The sequence below is a fragment of the Sus scrofa genome, chromosome 13, assembly GCF_054392235.1.
Source record: "Sus scrofa isolate SSC_HxYL_T2T_F1_AM1 chromosome 13, Sscrofa_HxYL_maternal_Yorkshire_Landrace_v2.0, whole genome shotgun sequence".
In the NCBI taxonomy this organism is placed as follows: domain Eukaryota; kingdom Metazoa; phylum Chordata; class Mammalia; order Artiodactyla; family Suidae; genus Sus; species Sus scrofa.
Window position 1 is genome coordinate 55,602,119 of NC_139395.1, and position 17,343 is coordinate 55,619,461.

At 39.3% G+C, this 17,343-nt stretch overlaps 1 protein-coding gene and 1 long non-coding RNA gene across 54 annotated transcripts in view; one reads left to right on the plus strand and one right to left on the minus strand.

Annotated features, from left to right (window-relative positions):
* CFAP20DC (CFAP20 domain containing) overlaps positions 1-3,341 on the minus strand; it is a 282,882-nt gene extending 279,541 nt beyond the window's left edge. For 46 of the 50 annotated variants that reach the window (XR_014823405.1, XR_014823403.1, XR_014823404.1 and 43 more), the window contains exons 1-2: positions 2,935-3,341; positions 561-650 (exon numbers count right to left, since the gene is read on the minus strand). Coding sequence is in view for 18 of the 50 variants with exons in the window: in XM_084988735.1 (XP_084844861.1) it covers positions 561-650; positions 2,935-2,955 (111 nt within the window). In the remaining 32 variants the exon portion in view is untranslated. The remainder of the gene's footprint in view (positions 1-560; positions 651-2,934) is intronic. The other 4 variants (XM_084988731.1, XM_084988729.1, XM_084988730.1 and 1 more) reach the window with 1 other exon arrangement.
* A 159-nt stretch (positions 3,342-3,500) lies between these two features.
* LOC102158698 (uncharacterized) overlaps positions 3,501-17,343 on the plus strand; it is a 192,496-nt gene continuing 178,653 nt past the window's right edge. For all 4 annotated transcript variants that reach the window (XR_014823432.1, XR_002337602.2, XR_014823433.1 and 1 more), the window contains exon 1: positions 3,501-3,652. This is a non-coding gene — a long non-coding RNA (uncharacterized LOC102158698). The remainder of the gene's footprint in view (positions 3,653-17,343) is intronic.

Below are 17,343 nucleotides of genomic sequence, written 5' to 3' on the forward strand. Positions count from 1 at the left end.
GCAGATGAGGCTTGGATCCCATGTTGTTGTAGCTATGGCAGAGGCCGGTGGCTACAGCTCCGATTTGACCCCTAGCCTTAGAACCTCCATATGCCAAAGGTACGGCCCTAAAAAGCAAAATAAATAAATAAATAATCAGAGAATGGGCTCAGAGGCATGTCTCAAGGTCTCAGTAATTCCACAGGTTCTGAAATTTCTGGTGAAAAAGTACAAAGTATGAGGGTAGGAAAGGGTCGTGATGTGGAGTGAAAGAGGTAATTAGAGATGAAGAAATCAAGAAACTGAGAAGCCTAGGGTTTGGAGATTTTCCTCGTAGATATTTGAGTCACCTAAAAAATAAGAACAGCAGGAGTTGGAATACAGAGAAGGGCTGAGCTGTGCTGCAAAGTCTTCAATGACTGAGGAAAGATATCTGAGGAGGCTGCAGCCAATAATGTCATGAAAGCGTTTTGAAGTGAATGAACAGAAAAACTCCTTCTGAAATCTTACCAAGCCTTTTTTGTTATAACCTTCACTCATTTCTTTTCAGGATTTAAGTGGCTCTAATTTCTAACACTTACTTTCCAAATCACAGATGGACTGCCAACAATCTTCCATTTTGCTCCAGGATTTTTTCCCTGAGCACTAAAGATTTCAACAAATGCACCTCCCTAGAAAACAAAAAAGAAACATTTAAAGTGAAAGACCATGCTGAGAAGTAAATAGTATCTACCATACAGTCTACAACCACTGTTCTAGCCATCTGTCAGTTAAGTAGATCTGAGAGGAAACATTATCCCTGTCATTACTCCTACTTTATACCTAGATGATATCTAAGCCACAACCATTCTGATTTAGGTCACCATGGATTAATGGTTTAAGAAAAAAATTTTAAAGCATGATAAACATTAAATAAATCCCATGTCAAACAATCTTATAGAGTAAGGGCTCATTTATGCCACATGTATAGATCATACTTACAAAATATTCTATTCAACACAATCTAAAGGGTTTAAACTCAACTCTCAAGCCAGGCTAATAAATTCTGATAACTATTCCTGGCTACAAACTTTTTAGTCACACTAACCTCAGTTCCAATACCAGCTTTGCCCACTGATTTAACTATCTGACCTTGGACTGACTGACTTCTTGATTTTCTATCTATAAAATGGGTTGTTAGATTACATAAGGTACAAAACATAAACCCTCAAGCACAAAACCTTGCACATGGTAAGGGCTCATTAGTGCCATAATGATTATTCAAAAAAGGGTAAACTGAATAGTTTAGTAGTGGGTCAATAAAAAATGCTTTGGCTGGATTTGGAGAGGAAGTGATTTCTACTTTGATTCCAATAAGATCTTTTTATAAAGTTAATATGAATTAATTTGGAGATCGGTAAAATCTGCATAAGAAAAACAGACTAGTTTCTATAGACATGCTACATGTTCCCTATTGTAAATCTGAGAACATGGAAGGAAATGCTCATGTAAAAACCCAATACATTACAGAAGGTCCATAAGCATTAATTATAAAAGAGGAATTAAAGTTGATTGTCTCTGAGAAGGGTTAATTGCAAGAAATGGAGAATCTGAAATATGATTAAACATAGGGTTTTGTGTGGCCTGTTTGAATTACAAGCAGCACACAAGCAAATCTGATTTTTCTCAATAATACAAAGCTGAGTTTTAACACATAATCACTTAAAAGTTAGACATTTAATTTCTTTTTCCTTAGGCAGTATTATGTGTAAACTGTGGAACAGAATTACTATTGCTTCTGGGATCAGGTAATATCTCACAATGATTTTAGGTCTGAGTCTGAGGAAGCTTTCTTTTTTATTTATTTAAGACAAAAATCCTTACATCTGCTCAGATAGAAAACTACTCTCCCCTTTCTGCCATCTCCTGGCTACCAAGTTTCCCACAGTGGACATATGTTCTTTTATAACTATATTTTACTGGCATTAAATGAAAGACAGTCTCTAAAATTATTCTAACACATTTAATGACATCAAATGGATGAGAAGAAAGAAACTGCAGAATATTCTAAGGACAGTCACAAGAAGGCAGGCAGTATTTGTTGCAAAGGTAGAAGCTACGAAGGAATGACTAGAGAAGGACTATTCTGGCACAGGGACAAAATTGTTCATCTTAACAAGAGAACTAAGACGGCAAACATTAGGAAGCGTGTAACCTCAGACAGAGGGTAGGAAAGGAAAGCAGGAGATTAGGACTGAGGGAGATGCCCAGTGAGATGAGGAAAGCAGCAGACCCTCCAGGATACTCAAGGTGACTGAGGGAAGACCCAGAGCAGTTTCCTTCAGTGCGAGCTTGACCCTCAGAACGAAGTGCAGTAAGTTGCTATGAAGGTAAACAAACTAGCTCCATCTACAGAGATTCTGATTTATGCAATCTGGCGATAGGGTCAGGAAATTTGCAGTTTTAAAAGCACTCCCAGTGGTCCTAATGTAACTCAGTATTTGAGAATAACTGATCCCCAGTTTTTGGGAAAGTGACAATAGTCCATGGCCAAAGCGCTTATTTTCTTTCTTGGCTTAATCATTCATTCCTTCACTGATTCGCTCTCTTCTAAATAGCTTTGGAATTACCAATGTGCCTCAATAGTGTTAAAACTCAAGGTTTATGGGTCCTGCCCTCAAGTTGCCGATTCAGGAGGTCTGGCTGGAGTTTAAGATTGCATTTTGGTCAAAATCACTGGCAATCCCTACACTTTAAGAAGTAATGTGCTGGAGACTGAACAAAAGTTAAAAATCACATACCCACATGTCGGTTGCTTTCTTTTTTCTGAGTCAACACTATTTATCTATTAAGTCCTTCTAAACCCCAGAAAGACTGCATTATGGGGGGGGGGGGCGGTCTTTGCCTTCACCCTGAAAATGAGCTACCTCACCCAAGAGGAGAAAGTTATAGACAGGGAGAGACGTTTGGGGTTACCTGGTACTCATTTTTGAACATTCCCGCAGGGAGCCCGGGGCTTGGGGGGCACGGAGTTCAGGGCTTCCAGCGAGTAGCGCGACTCTGAATGATGGAAATCAGCGGGCTGGAACCGGGGGGCCCCACCGGCGGGGAAGAGTTCAGTGCTCGGCCCCGACGGGGCCAGGCTTTTCTCAGCCCCCGGTCAGCTCCACCTAGGGCCCTCGACCCGAACCAACGCAGTGCCCGCCTCCGTGGTGCCCGAGTCGGGGCAGGCACACTGGGCGAGCTCCGAATGGTCCCGAGGAGTGACTGCGCGTGTAGCCTACGTTACCGTGCGCCCAGACGCGGAGAATCAGACAACCGCCCTCCCGCTCTACCGGGAAAAGCAGCGCGGTCCCGCCGCCGCCGCCCCTCCCCCCGAACTCGATCTGAAAAGGGAGGGGGCGAACGGGACCTGATGTTCCGACCTCTCCCATTGGCTCTCACGAGGCGCCTGCGCATTGCGCTATTTGAGCTTCACGCCAAAGGACACGTGAGGCCACGCAGTGACGTAGGCGTTGCCCAGGCAACCAAGGGGCTCTCCTGGAAAGCTTGAGTGGCAAAATCTGCAACCAGAACTTGTTTTAGTTTGGAGCTGTGCTTGCCGAAGGGGCTAAATTTAACCTGGTTTAAGAGCTACTGCAGGTACTGGATTCTACTAGGAAACCTGTCACCTGGTCATAAACAGTGATAACTGGTAGGTTGCTGAGGGGAAGAGCCATGGAATCATGGAACTGCTCAAGTGGCCTTTCTTTGGAAGTTTCCAAAATTTGTCTTTGTTGAAGTAGCGATAGGGGCCACCAGCCCTTTCACCGTTACAGAAAGCCCAAGGAAGTAAGGCTTGAAAAGCCAAGATTTTTTTGCTCAAAATAATAACTACATACATTATTAATCTGTTACCAACCTGGGTTTTTGGCCTTCCTTAATCAATAAAAATTGATAAGAGGTCAGACAAGAAATTCAGACAAGGCTTTATTTGGGGGCCCTGTTGCAGCAAGTTGGGTAGAGGAGGGGACAAGCAACAGTTTCCCTTGCTCACTCCTCCCCTGAGGGTTGAGGGAGGTGGCTCCTTATAGGGAGTGAAGGTAGGAGTGGGGTCAGGAGTCAGGCCAGAGGGGCGGCTTAGATGGTTTGCCCATCCTTCTGGTGGTGTGGGCAGGAAGCACATGGAGTACCTTGATTTTGCCTCCAACACCCTCCTTCTGCTATTTGCTCTTCAGAAATGGAGTTGGTTTTTTTAGTTATCAGTATTTTGTTGCTTACAGTTTGCCTCAGCTGCATGTGCTTGCAGCTGTTTTTAGTCCCGTATAATTTCTTTGTATTTCCTTGCTTCAGGAGATGTTTGTCCAGGTGCAGCCACTGCAGCAAAGGGTCCTAGGTCCTAGCCTGTTTCAGAGCCAGGTGCTCTCTTATCTATCTGGATACTTACTTAGTTTCTATTTCAGAACCACTCTTACACTGTAGGTTTTATTTTCAGTTTGGAGCTAAGGACCTGTATATTAGAAAGGTGAAACATCTTGCCCAAGCTCGTATGGCCAGTAAATGATGGAGCTGGTTTGGAGCTTGTGTCTGATGAGGTGAGTTAGGTCAGAGGCACAGGGTTATTGGTAATCAGGTACCACTCATGGAGCCCTTGCTATAGGACACGTGGTTCACAGCCTTGTGAGGTATCAAATCTTTCAGTTGAGATCACTGAGATTCAGAGTTGATTAGGAATTTACTCAAGGATGAGTTGACTTTTGGCTATGGCTGAGTCTGATATTCTCATTCACCCAAAAGTCTCCAATATGTGTTGTCCTTACAATAACCCAAGCACCGTGAATGGCATACAGCATGAAAAAATGAATGCTTTCTGGACCACTGTTTGTCAGAGCTAATATGAACAGATTAGGAGCAAATTTATTTGAATACAGTAATATTTGATGTATATAAGAGAGGTGGGCTGTCATATAGCTGTAAATTGCAGTACAATATCTAGAATTCAGACTTGATTTCTAGAGCTCAAACCTAGTTCAACAGTGGTTTTTGGCAGACCCTGTGCCTGGGCCTTCTTGAAGTATGTCAGTAGACTTGGTCTCTATATTGTTATATAATGGGGGATATTTATCCACATTTAACAGATAACTCCTAGGAATGCAATGTATTCTAGGCACTGTGCTAAGAGCTAAGTGTACAGGGAAGGCCCCGTCTTTGTGGAGTTTACATATAAATGGGATGAGATACGATATACAAGTGAACAAACAAATAATTAAAGCCTTTGATAAATGCTATGAAACCAATGATAGTTGGAATAGCATTGGGAGGGTATATTCATTTCCTGTGGCTGTTGTAACAAATTATCACAAACTGGGTGGCTTAAAAACAACACACATTTATTCTTTCACAGTTCTGGAGGCCAGAAATCCAGAATCAATCTGTCAGCAGGAAGCACTCCCTTTAGAGGTTTTATAGGAGAATCTGAACTTTACCTCTTCCAGCTCTGGTGACTGCTGGCATCCCTTGACTTGTGACTACATCTCTTCAATCTCTGCCTCTTCCTCTTCTGTGTGTGTCTTCTCTTCTGCATGTCTCTTAAAAGGACAACTGTGATGGCAGTTAGGGCCCACTTAGATAATTCAGGGTAATCTCCTATTTCAAGATCCTTAATTATATTGCAAAGCCTTTTTTTCCAAATAAGGAAATATTCACATATTCCAAAGGGTAGATGTAGATATCTTTTGGGGGAGGCATAGAATTTTTTGGCCTAACACAAAGAGTTACTTGCACTCTAATACAGTTTTTGATAAATACTGTAAGAGAGGCAACAAGTACAATGAGAGTACAGGAACAATCTGGGAAACATCTTAAGGCTTTTAACAATCCACTTAAGTCTCTGAACATATTTGACACCACAGGTGGAGAGAAACCTACACTTCGTCTTCTGTTATTACCCCTCATTGTCTGAATTTATTTATTTGTGTGTTTATCATCTATTGTCAGGTATTAGAAGGTAAGTGCTGTGAGGGCAAGGACTTCTGTATTCATCCTTATTTCCCATGTTCTAGAGTAGTGCTTGGCACATAGTAAGTATTTTATAAACAAATATTTTTTGATTGAATTAAAGGCACCTGTGCTTTCGAACCCACCATATCCAAAGCAAAACTCCAAACTTGGGCCTTTCCTATCCTGCCCAATCTGGCTAATATGACAGTGCCTCCTGCTTCCTCACTATCTGGGAAGGGCAGCCTCTAAAACTGCCTCCAGTGGTCTTCATCTTCTGGTATGCATGGCCTTTGTGTAATCTTCTCCCCTTTTGTGTGGACTAACCCTAATGACTCACTTCTATACAATATGGCAAAAGTTCTGAGTGTCATCTCCAAGATAGGGTTATAAAAGGACTCTGGTTTCCTTCTTACTTGCCTTCTTTTCACTCCTTTTCTCTGGTTCCTCCCTCCCACCCCCCACCTTCTACCACCCTCACTCTGAATGAAGCAATTTGCTGTGTTGTGAGTAGTCCTTTGGAGAGATCCATGTGGCAAGGAATTGATGTTTCTGGCCAACAGTCAGTGGGGTCTTGAGACTTGTCAACAGCCACATGAGTGAGCCTGGAAGTGGCTCCTTCTCTGGCTGAGACTTGGAGTATCGGCACCTAGTCAACACTTAGACTGCACCCCAGTGATCCTGGGTCAGAGGCACCCAGCTAAGTCGTACCCTGATTCACAGAAATTATGAGATAATTATTGTAAATTGCTAAGATTTAGGGTGATTCTTTGCTCTGCAATAGATAATATGTATACTCCTCATGCTCAATCCATTACCCAAACCTTCTCATTTTATCTAAATACTTCTAAAAGTCTATTCACCTTCCCTCCACCGTTGTCCATACTCTAATTTACCTATAATCTAATCTTCTCTGAACTACTATAATTGCCTCCTAGTTTGTACACTATGTTGGCCCCCTTTCAACTCTATCTCCATATTGCAGTCAGAGTTATCTTTGTAAAACACAAATCCAATCATATCCGTCTCCTTCTTCTAACTTTTCTGTGACTATAGAGCCTGTCTTCCTCCCCAGTTTCATTGTACATTACGTGGGACCCTTCATTTCACTAGCACTGAGTTTTCCCATAGTTCTTCATGTTCAACATGTTTACTTCCACCATAAGGCCTTTGTATTATTCTCCAGCATGAATTACCTCTGCTCTCTTCTTTTTGGTTGAGCCCTACTTATCCTATAGAGTTCATACCAAGAGTCCCTTTCTCAGGGACTATATGTTCTCACAGAATCCTAGCTCTTAGCATTTTTGAAATTATTCTTGAAATATAATGTGTTTGTAATATTGGCCATCTCTTTTGAACCGTAGATTTCAAGAGAGCAGGGATTATGTCTATTTTGTTTACCCTTGAATCCCTAATGCTTACTACTTCAACCTTATACCAGGCATTAAAAAAAATAATAATTGAGTGAATGAGTGAATGGAGGTGGGAGGAGGTGAAAGACGAATATATTCTTAAAAGACTACAGTAGCTTTTGGTGTTGAGAAAACAAGAAGAAAGCAACTGAAAACATATTACAGTAAAAGAGTGAATAAATTCCCTCAACTTACTGATGGAAAAACTGGTTACAGAGTTGAAGTGATTAGCCACAGCATATCAGTAAGTCTTATTACTCAAGTGTTTCATTTTTAAAAATAACCTTTTTATTTAATTTAATGCTGAAAAGAACCAGTATAATTTACTTCGATCTCCTTATTTCCTTGAAAGAAAGGAATTGTTCAAGGCCTAGTTGTCCAATGGTTAGATCGTCTTCTAACCTCCTTACTCCTAACAAGTTCCGTAGACTTATAGCTGCATTTTCATTAGCAAGTGCGGTATAGGGCCTGCCCAGACAATGGGCAACTCTGAAAGCTGCCTGACTCAGTGCAAAGTTGTTTTGCCTATGGAGAAAATTACCCTTAATACTGACAGTGGTGGCTAAATAAGCAAAAATAAGCAAAAATAAGAATGTGTCCTACTTTAACAATATGAACTCAAAACCAGATATAGGAAGAGATTTGAGGTTATAATATCAAGCCCTGTTGTTTGATTTGGATGAACTTAAGCTGAGACCCAAAACTTGGATTTGCCTATGACTTTAACAATGACCACTAGAATTCAGTACCAACCCCCTACCCCCAACCCCTGAAAAAAGCCAGCCGACAGCAACAATTTTGCTTAAGCCAAGGTATTTACCTACATTATAAATAGCAGTGAAACAGTTTCTCTAATTGCTACAATTTTTAAAGAAGCTGGTACAATTAGTAATTGCATTAAATTGCTTAACTTAATTTGACAACATTAAGAATTAGTCACTTACAAGCTTTAAAGTGCTTGTCTTTATTATACAAAGAAAGTAATTTGGTGGTGTATTAATATTATTAAAGTATATTGGGTGGTATTTAAAATGGAATAGATGAGAAATAGTTTTTAAAGTGTGGCAGAGTCTGTATGCCAATGCAGTAATTCAAGTTAAAAGAGGTGGTGATTAATTTGGCAAGAAATAGTATTTTTTTGAACTAGGAATGTTTGCTATTTACCACAGTATATTTGTAGTTTATATTTTGGTTGCAGTTCATAATCAAACTATTTGTCGTAATGAAAAGAAAAAAGATACTGTTTTGATGATTGGATTTTTTTTTTTTTTGCTAGATAATAATCTAGAAATATTTAATACTGGGGGTGTTATTTTGTTCCACATTAGGAACTAATTTCATGAATGACATTAATGCCAAATTGATAGAATAATTTTAAAACTGTGCCTATTTATAGTTTCAAGCAAGTTGAGAAAAATTAGTGATACTTGAGTCAGCTATTTGACTTTTGATTTGGGAGTAGGATGTCTTCTTTTTTAAGGAAAGGGTGGTATGGGAAAATTTTTGAGTGCTTTACTACTTGTAGGTTTTCTCCTAAAATATTTTTTCTTTTTTCTTTTTCTCTCTGTTCTATGAGATTCTATACCATTTCCTGCTTGTACCTTTAGATAACCAAAATTCATGAATAAACCTGAAATTTCCAAAATGAGCTACTCCCTGAAGATTTTCTCAGGAAAAAGAAAAATTGTTCTAACAGATGAATATTTTCCTATGTAGGCCCTATTAATACTTCCCTAAATAAATTAGTTTTATATAGCAAGAACCTAAGCTTAGAAAAATGAACATAATTGTAAAATGCATGTTTGAAAAGATAAAGTGAAATGAATTGATACTCAATGCTAGTTTGTTTTTAAATGACGTAAATGCTCTTATTTTGTCAGAAAAAGTTAAGTTGGATCTAAGAAGCAAGTTTTCCTTACATAAATATTTCTATCTTTTTTTAATGATTTTTTTTCACATTATAGCTGGCTTACAGTGTTCTGTCAATTTTCCACTGCACAGCAAGGTGACCCAGTCACACATATACACTCTTTTTTCTCACATTATCATGCTCAATCATAAGTGACTAGATATGGTTCCCAGTGCTGTACAGCAGGATCTCATTGCTTTTCCATTTCACAGGCAATAGTCTGCATCTACTAACCCCAAATTCTCAGTCCATCTCACTCCCTCTCCCTTGCCCCTTGGCAACCACAAGTCTGTTCTCCAAATCCATAAGTTTCTTTTCTGTGGAAAGGTTCATTTGTGCCATATATTAGGTTCCAGATATAAGTGATATATGGTATTTGTCTTTCTCTTTCTGACTTATTTCACCCACTATGAGAGTCTCTAGTTCCATCCATGTTGCTACAAATGGCATTATTTTATTCTTTTTGTGGCTGAGTAGTATTCCATTGGGTATGTATACCATGTCTTCTGGGTTGTTTCCCTGTCTGGGCTATTGTGAATAGAGCTGCAATGAACATGCGGGTGCATGTGTCTTTTTCAAGGAAAGCTTTGTCTGGATATGTGCCCAAAAGTGGGATTGCTGGATCATATGGTAGTTCTATATATAGTTTTCTAAGGTACTCCCATACTGTTTCCATGGTGGTTGTACAAATTTACATTCCCACCAACAGTACAGGGGGTTGCCTTTTCTCCACACCCCCTCCAGCATGTGTTATTTGTGGACTTATTAATGATGGCCATTCTGACTGGTGTGAGGTGGCACCTCATAGTAGTTTTGAGTTGCATTTCTCTGATAATCAGTGATGTTGAGCATTTTTTCATGTGTTTGTTGGTCATCTGTATATCTTCTTTGGAAAAATGTCTATTCAGGTCTTTTGTCCATTTATTAATTGAGTTGTTCGCTTTTTTGCTGTTGAGTTGTATAACTTATTTGTATATGTCAGAGATTAAACCCTTGTCAGGTACATCCTTTGAAACTATTTTCTCCCATTCTGTAAGTTGTCTTTTTTTGTTTTGTTTTGTTTTCCTTTGCTGTTAAAATGCTTGTCAGTTTGATGAGGTCCCATTGGTTTATTTTTGCTCTTATTTCTGTTGCTTTGGGAGACTGACCTGAGAAAATATTTGTAAGGTTGATATCAGAGAATGTTTTGCCTATGTTCTTCTCCAGTCGTTTGATGGTGTCTTGTCTTACATTTAAGTCTTTAAGCTATTTTGAGTTTATTTTTGTGCGTGGTTTGAGGGTGTGTTCTAGTTTCATTGATTTGCATGCAGCTGTCCAGGTTTCCCAGCAATGCTTGCTGAAAAGACTTTCTTTTTCCCATTTTATGTTCTTGCCTCCTTTGTCAAAGATTAATTGGCCATAGGTGTCTGGCTTTATTTCTGGGTTCTCTATTCTGTTCCATTGGTCCATATGTCTGTTTTGGTACCAGTACCATACTGTCTTGATTACTGTGGACTTGTAGTATTGCCTGAAGTCTGGGAGAGTTATGCCTCCTGCTTGGTTTTTGTTCCTTAGGATTGCTTTGGAAATTTTAAGCCTTTTGTGGTTTCATATAAATTTCTGGATTGTTTGTTCTAGTTCTGTGAAAAAGGTCCTGGGTAATTTGATAGGGATTGCATTGAATCTGTAGGTTGCTTTGGGTAGTGTGATCATTTTTACAATATTAATTTTTCCAACCCAGGTACATGGAATATCTTTCCATTTCTTTGCATCTTCTTTACTTTCCTTGATTAATGTTTTATAGTTCTCAGCATATAAGTCTTTCACCTCCTTGGTCAGGTTTATTCCCAGGCATTTGGCTTTAGGGGGTGCGATTTTAAAGGGTATTGTATTTTTATATTCCTTTTCTACTATTTCATTGTTAGTATACAGAAATGTGACTGATTTCTGAATGTTAATCTTATATCCTGCTACTTTGCTGAATTCGTTGATCAGTTCAGGTAGTTTCTGGGTTGAGCCCTCAGGGTTTTCTATATATAGTATCATGTCCTCTTCATACAGTGACAGTTTTACCTCTTCTCTTCCAATTTGGATGCCTTTTATTTCTTTTGTTTGTCTGATTGCTAGTGGCTAGGACTTCCAATCCTATGTTGAATAACAGCAGTGAGAGTGGGCATTCTTGTCTTGTTCCAGATTTGAATCAGAAGGCTTTCGGCTTTTCTCCTTTGAGTATTATATTTGCTCTGGGTTTGTCATAAATGACTTGATTATGTTAAGGTATGTTCCCTCTATACCCACTTTGGTAAGAGTTTTGATCATGAATGGATGTTGGAATTTGTCAAACACTTTTTCTGCATATATTGAGATGATCATGTGGTTTTTGACTTTTCTTTTGTTAGTGTGGTTATGATGTTGATTGATTTGCATATGTTGAACCATCCTTGTGCATTTGGGATGAATCCCCCGGTCATGGTTTATGATCATTTTTATATGTTGTTGGATTCAGTTGGCTAAAATTTTGTTGAGAATTCTTGCACTTATATTCATCAAAGATATTGGCCTATAGTTTTCTTTTTTGGTGGTATCTTTGTTTAGTTTTGGAATTAGGGTGGTGGTGGCATCATAGAATGTCTTTCAGAGTGTTCCTTCTTCAACCTTTTGAAAAAGTTTAAGGAGGTTGGGTATAATATCATGGGTATCCTCTTTGTACGTTTGGTAGAATTTGCCTGTGAAGCCATCTGGTCCTGGACTTTTATTTGAAGGAAGTGTTTTTATCACATATTCAATTTTTTTTTATCTTTTGTCTTTTTAGAGCCACACCCACGGCACATGGAGTTTCCCAAGGTAGGGGTCCAGTTGGAGCTGTAGCTGCCAGCCTGTGCTACAGCCACAGCAACACAGCATCTGATCCGTGTCAGCAACCTACACCACAGCTCTCGGCGACATCAGATTTTTAACCAACTGAGGGAGGCCAGAGATCGAACCTGCATCCTCATGATGCTAGTCAGATTCATTTCTATTGAGACATGGTGGGAACTCCTATGGATTAGGTTTTGACCTAAAAATTTTAGGGGAACACATTTAGTCATTAACAATAACCACTGAGCCATGACAGGAACTCCCATATTCAACTTCATTTCTAGGGATTGGTTTGTTCAGCTGATATATTTCTTCTTGATTGAGTTTTGGCAGGCTGTAAGTCTCTAGAAAGTTGTCCATTTTTTCTATGTTTTCAAATTTGTTGGCATATCATTATTCATAGTATTCTCTTGTTTTTTTTTTTTGTATTTCTTATTTTATTTTCTTGTTTTTTTTTTCTCTCCTCCTCTTGGTGAGTCTGGCCAGAGGTTTGTCAATTTTGTTTACCTTTTCAAAGAACCAGCTCTTGGTTTTATTGATTTTTCCTTTTTTTTTTTTTTTGGATCTCTATTTTATTGATTTCCTCTCTTATCTTTATGATTTCCTTCCTTCTGCTGACTTGAGGTTCTGTTTGTTCTTCTTTTTCTAATTCATTTATGTGGTGGGGTAAGTTGTCAATTTGAGATTTTTCTTCTTTTCTAAGGAAAGCCTGTGCCACTATGAATTTCCTTCTAAGCACTGCTTTTGCGTCATTCCATAAATATTGAATGGTTGTGTCTTCATTATCATTTGCCTCCAGATATTTTTTAATTTCCTTCTTGATTGCCTTCTTGACCCATTGCTTTGTTAGTAGCATATTATTTAGTCTCCATGTAGTTACTTTTTTCTCATTTCTTTTCCTGTTGTTTATTTCTAGTTTCATGGTCGGAGAAGATATTTGAAATAATTTCTATACTCTTAAATTTGTTGAGGTTAGCTTTGTGCCCCAGTATGTGATTGATTCTTGAGAATGTTCCATGTGCACTTGAGAAGAATGTATATTCTGATTTTTTTGGATACAATGTCCTGAAAATGTCAAGTCTAACTTTTCTATTGTGTCATTTAGGATCTGTGTTGTCTTATTAACTTTCTGTCTAGAGGATCTGTCCATTGATGTGAGTGGGGTGTTAAAGTCTCCTATTATGATTGTATTCCCATAAATTTCTCCTTTTTTGTCTGTTAGTATTTGTTGGAGGTGTCTGGGTGCTCTTATATTAGGGGCATATATATTGATGATTGTAATATCCTCTTTTTCAGTGGATCCTTTTAGCATTAAATAGTGCCCTTCTTTGTGGCCTTCATCTTAAAGTCTATTTTATCTGATATGAGGATTGCACCTCCTGCTTTCCTGTCTTGTCCATTGACATGCAATATCTTTTCCCATCCCCTCACTTTCAATCTATATGTGTCCTTTGCCCTAAGGTGAGTCTCTTGTTGACAGCAGATTGAAGGTTTTTGCTTTTTTATCCAATCTGCTACTCTGTGCGTTTTGATTGGAGCATTCAATATATTGACATTTAAGGTGATTGTTGATAGATATGTTTTTATTGCCATTTTAAACCTTGTTTTCCAGTTGATTCTATGTTTTTCTTTTCTTCCTTTCTTTTTTTGGTTGGATGATTTCCATTTATTTTATGCTTATGTACTTTTCTCTTTAGTTTTTGTGAATGTAATCTTTGGTTTTGTTTTGTCATTGCCCTGCTTTTTAAGTCTGTTAACCCCTTCCTATATCTGCTTGCTTTAGCCTGATAGTCATATAGTCTCAAACACATTATTGAAAAAAAAGTGTCTATATTTTCTTACTTTCCTTCCCACATTCTATGATTTTGAAGTCTTTTTTTAACATCTTCATGTTTGTCCTCTTGCTGTTCCATGCATTTATCATTGCTTTTACAGTATTTTCCCCCCACTTTTAGATCTGTATGCTGGTTTATTTAAGTGATTGCTTGCCAAGTGTGGTTTCCTCCATCCTATTCTTCTTACTTTTTTTTTTTTTATATTTAGAGAAGCCCTTTCAGTATTTCTTTTAGAATGGGTTTAAGATTGCTGTATTCTGGAGTTCCCGTCATGGCTCAGTGGTTAACGAATCCGACCACAAACCATGAGGTTGTGGGTTCGATCCCTGGCCTTGCTCATCGGGTTAAGGATCCGGCATTGTCGTGAGCTGTGGTGTAGGTCACAGATGCAGCTTGGATCCCGTGTTGCTGTGGCTCTGGTGTAGGCCGGCGGCTACAGCTCTGATTAGACCCCTAGCTGGGAACCTCCATATGCTGCAGAAGCAGCCCTAGAAATGGCAAAAAAAAGACAAAAAAAAAAAAAAAAGATTGCTGTATTCTAATATTGCTGTACTCTTTCAGCTTTTGTTTGTTGGAGAAATTCTTAATTTTTCCTTCTATTTTAAATGATATTCTTGCTAGATAGAGTACTTTAGGCTGCAAATTTTTTCCTTTCAAAACTTTGAATATATCTTGCTACTCTCTTCTGGCCTGTAGTGTTTCTGCAGAGAAATCAGCTGTATGGGGATTCCCTTATAATTAATGCATTGTTTTTCTCTTGCTGTCTCTAGGATCCTCTCTTTAACTTTTGCATTTTTATTATAATATGTCTTGATGTAGTCCTATTTGTGTTCAACTTGTTTGGGGCCCTCTGTGCTTCCTATATCTTGATTTAAGTTTCTTTTAGATTTGAAAATTTTTCAGCCGTAATTTCTTCAAATATATTTTTAAATGCTCTTTTCTTTTTCTTCTCCTTCTGGAATTCCTATTACGTATAGACTGGCTTGCTTTATATTATCTCATAGATCTCTTATATTGCTTTCATGTTTTTTCATTTGATTTTCTGTCTGCTGTTCTGATTGGGTGATTTCCATTATTCTATCTTCCATGTCACTAATTAATTCCTCTGCATTATTCATTCTTCTCTTTAGTGCCTTTAGCTCAGTTTGTGTCTCTGCAAATGAATTTTCTAATTTTTCTATGTTCCTCATTATATTTTCTAGTTTCTTTCTAAAGAAATCTGCATTACTTTTTATCTCTGCTCTTAATTCCTTGATATTCAGCCTTAATTCCTTCAGTATTTTCACTGTCTCCCTTTTGAACTCAACATTCATTGATTGCTGCTTCAGGTGAATTCTCCTGTTCTTTTAACTGGGAATTGTTCCTGAGCTTCTTTTTGCTTATATTTTTCTGTGAGTTTATGGAAGCCAAATTATAGTCTTGAAGGGCTACTTATATGCAAGAGCACTCCTTTTTATTTTGTGGGGCTTACTATTTATTTTTGGCATGGGAGTTTGAATATTTGCTGTCTTTTTGTTTGGTGTGAGAAGCTCTTATCCCCAGGGTGCTCAGTGTGTTTCCAGGGAGAAGGAGGCAATGTGTAGGGGTAGTAGTCAGTGCCTGGTTGCTGGGCTCTTAACAGGAGCAAGAACCTGCAGGAAGGTGGCACAGGCTACTCCTAGTTGCAGGGCCCTTGGAGGTGATAATGAACCTTAGGCAGATTTGCGAGGTGCCCAGAGCATTTGGCAGTGGCAGCAGCAGGGTGTGAATTCCCAGGGGAGTGAGAGTAACAACAGATAGTGTTTGATTGCAGTGCCCTCCTCTGAGGTGACTGGAGTCCAAGTGGTGCCTGTTCAAGGACCCCTACTGGTAGTGGGCTCTGCTGACCCCTGGAATCAGTGATAACTCTGGTGGTTTGCACCTGCCACCTGTAGACCACATAAGAAACACCCTGTCCCACTTAGCCCATGCAGGAGGTGCTGCAAAGGCTGCTCCTAGTTGCAGAGTCCTGGGAAGTGACAGTGATCAAGTGTGGGTGCTGCCCAGGGCATTTGGCAGTAGCAGCAGCAGGCCTGGTGTGTTCCCAGGGTCATGAGAGCAACAGCAGGTGGTGTTCAGTTGAAATGCCCTCCTCTGTGATGTCTTTTAGGTGATTGGGGCTGCAAGTGGTGCGTGCTCAAGGACCTGTAGTGGTAGCAGGCCACGCCCACCTCTGCAGCCAGAGATAACTGCAGTGGTTTTTCCCCACCACCTGTAGCCCATGCAAGAAGCACCTTGTTCCACTTAACCCCACAGGACATGCTGCAAAGGCTGCTATTAGTTATACGTTCCTGGGAAGGGACAGTGATCAAGTGTCTGGGCACTGTCCAGAGTTTTTGGCAGTGGCAGCAGCAGGGTGGGTGTGCTCCCAGGGGAGTGAGAGCAACAACATTTGGTTTTCCATCACCGTGTCCTCTTCTGTGGTGCCCTCTGAGGTGGTTGGGGCTGCAAGTGGTTCCTGTTCGGGGACCCCTAGTGGTGGTAGGCCATACCCACCTCTGGAGTCAGAGGTAACTGTGGTGATTTGCTGCTGCCACCTGCAGACCATTCAAGGAGAACCCCGTCTTGCTTAGCATGTAATGTCTGTGCATTCATTCTGATCATGTATATATTCAGAATAAACAAAAACTTATACAACTACATTAACAATAAAAAACAAACAACCTGATTCAAAATGGGGCAAAAGACTTGATTAGATATTTCTCCAGAGAAAGTATACAAGTGGCTGATAAAGCTCATGAAAAAGCTGTTCAATATCTCTAATCTTTAGGGAACTACAAATCAAAATCTCAATGAACTATTGCCTTAGACCTATTAGTATGCCTACTGCAACGTGGAAAATAGCACGTGTTGGTAAGGATGTGGAAAAATTGGAACACTTGTGCACTGCTGGTAATGTAATGTAAAATGGTGCAGCAGCTATGGAAAACAATATGGCAGTTTCTCACAAAATTAAAATAGAATTACCATATGATCTAGCAATTCTACTTCTAGGTATATACCCAAAAGAATTGAAAGCAGGGCCTCAGGGAAATATTTTTATACACATAGTCTTAGCAGCATTATTTTCAGTTGTGAAAAGTTGGAAGTAACTCAAGTGTCCATGGGCGGATGAATGGATAAACAAAATGTAGCATATACAAACAGTGGGAAATTATTAAGTCTTAGAAAGAATGGAAACTCTGGCATATGCTACAGCATGGATGAACCTTAAGGACATTATACTAAGTGAAATAAGCCAATTGCAAAAATCAAGTATTGTATAACTTCACTTATGTAGGAATCTGGAGCAGTCTAATCATAAAATTGGAAAGTAGAATGGTGATTGCAAGGGAATGTGTGGCAGAGGGAGAAATGAGAAGTAGTTTAATGGATACAAAGTTCCAGTTTTATAAAA